At 34.9% G+C, this 2346-nt stretch overlaps 1 protein-coding gene across 1 annotated transcript in view; it reads right to left on the minus strand.

The window, feature by feature from the left end:
- LOC106945077 (structural maintenance of chromosomes flexible hinge domain-containing protein 1-like) overlaps positions 1-2346 on the minus strand; it is a 41131-nt gene that overhangs the window by 15170 nt on the left and 23615 nt on the right. Inside the window, exon 27 of the mRNA XM_015028508.1 lies at positions 1126-1287. Within this exon, the coding sequence (XP_014883994.1) occupies positions 1126-1287 (162 nt within the window). The remainder of the gene's footprint in view (positions 1-1125; positions 1288-2346) is intronic.

The raw sequence follows: 2346 nt of genomic DNA on the forward strand, positions 1-2346 counted from the left end.
GTCTGGAGACGGATTTCCCCAATCATCACACAGCTGGAGAAGGAATGGTGTGGGAATATCATGACCATTCAAAACCTGCAAGGGCTGAGAAGCACAAAAACAACAAAATAACTATATGTGACAGCTGCTCATTTTCTGTTTAAAATCACGTGGTGGAGGCTGCTTATCTAAACAGTTAACAGGTTAAAGTTTTGGTATACCCTGTTCAGCTACTTAAGAAGACTGCAGTGTTCATAACCCAACGAGTCTCATTGGTTAATAAAAATTAAACAATTCTCTTATTTTATTGATATTACTAATTCAATCTGAGCCATAAATTCTAAATTAACAACTCTTTCAAGGAGGATGATATCTTATATTCTTTTTTAGGATTAGGATTAATATACATTGACCAGCATGAAAAAATATGAACTACCAATAAAATCTAAAGATATAAGGTCCACTTTTCAATAGTAACTACATCTTAGACATCTGGACTCAGAGAACAGCGGTGCTTCTGTTGGCCATGGAGGTCATTTTCCTCCAAATGCAACAGCTGTAGTGGTCTCCTGTGTTTGGATGTCTGAAGGATTTCAACACTGGATTTAGAAAAGAGTTTCCCTGTCTCATTATGGAGAGTTTCAAAATTGTGAAGTCTTAAAAACAACATTACAACTTCACTAAAACAAATAATTAGATGTTGTTTTGTTTATAAACCAGAGAATAAAAGCAGATTCATATTCATGATTTTGAAAAGATAAACATTCAGTGTTGAACGTTATATTGAGATCTGAATTAGATAGAAGCTCTGTGCTAGACTGGTGACCTCTCCAGGATGTAAGCAGGTATAGACAATGGATGGGTTTCATCCATTTCACAAGCGGCTTAACAGAATAAAACAAAAACAGCCTGGAAGGTCACAAACACACATTCTGTGTTGAGATTTAAGCAAGCTGATTTAAATAACACTATACCATAAAATCTAGATGGTTAGTTGAAGTTGGCCAGAGTGTAAAAAGTTTCAAGTTACATAATCAAATCATGCATTTTCATGCTCGTACCAAAAGCTTTCTGAAACATAAATTCACTACACTAAAAGCAAACAAACAAAAAACTATTAGCTATTTTTTTCCCCTTATATCTTACCTGGTTTGGTTCGCTGACCAGTTTAAGTTGGGAAGGAACTCCTGCTGCCACTTCAAGGACGACATTTTCTGTGTAGTCTTTGTAGCTGAAGCAAATCACTCTGGATCCAGGAGACCCCGAGGGGAAACGGACTCCTATCGCCACAATGCAACTGCTGTTCTCCTAAAAACAGTGAGGGGCTTTATTAAAAAAAGGTTCTTTACTACAGGTGCGGTGAGCACTAATAATGTTTTAGGGCTACTTGTAATTTAGAAGCATAAATTGACTTGAGTTGCAAAAACAAACATTTCTTTCAGCCAGTATGTACTCCAACATAAATAATTTTATTTTAGGTGTTAAGATGCAGTTAGTCAGCGTGAGGCGCAGTATTGCTTGCGCATGGTCACTGTCATATTGCATTCAGCAGAGCCACAGACCTAGATCTGCATGTCTATTCAGTGATTCTTGAGAATAGGGACAAAATGGGTTTTAATTTTCCCATTTTTTTTTTTTTTTTGTTATTTCTCAACCTTATGTATGCAAATATGACAAATAATGTTTAGGAAATGTAAAGATGCTAAGGTACAGGCTCCTAGTTGCAACATTTTTTTAAAAATTACATTTTTAATCGACCTGACCCAGAACTTTGTCATCAGCATCTGACAAAAATTAATAAAAAATAATTTTTAATGACCCTATTAGTGATATTTTTACTCATTTTACAGACAATGCTTCTCAAGAAACAAAAGAAATATTATTTAAAACCAAAAACAACAAAAAGTCCATCTGACGGAGTTGACACAGAACTGAAGGTGGTGACAAACTAGTGAATAAAAAGAAAAACTTGATAGATGTGAAGTAATGCAATTTATGTAAAATACATTAAAATGAATTAATTGCACATTTAAGTGAGATTTGACAACATTTTCACTGAAAGAGTCACAAAAACTTGACATCTGACGGAGTTGACGAAATGCCAAACTACCTCAATTTATATGATGTTATTCTGAAGGAGGCCATATTGTAGCTCATCAGGTCCATGAAATCTTTACAGTTTACCAAAATTAAGCTTTTATTTCACAAAATTTCATCAAAGTTTTGTAAATTGTCAGTTATGGAGTTGACACATCATGGTTGTGACAAGCAGCTTAGGAATAAAACAGAAGAAAAAACTTAAGAATAACATAAGCTAACCAGAGCTAACTAGCCCTCCTCGCGAAGGAAGAGAAAAGACGACGTCAT

This window comes from Poecilia latipinna, unplaced genomic scaffold (assembly GCF_001443285.1).
Source record: "Poecilia latipinna isolate Pla-1442-1.1 unplaced genomic scaffold, P_latipinna-1.0 Scaffold127, whole genome shotgun sequence".
Classification (NCBI taxonomy): Eukaryota; Metazoa; Chordata; class Actinopteri; order Cyprinodontiformes; family Poeciliidae; genus Poecilia; species Poecilia latipinna.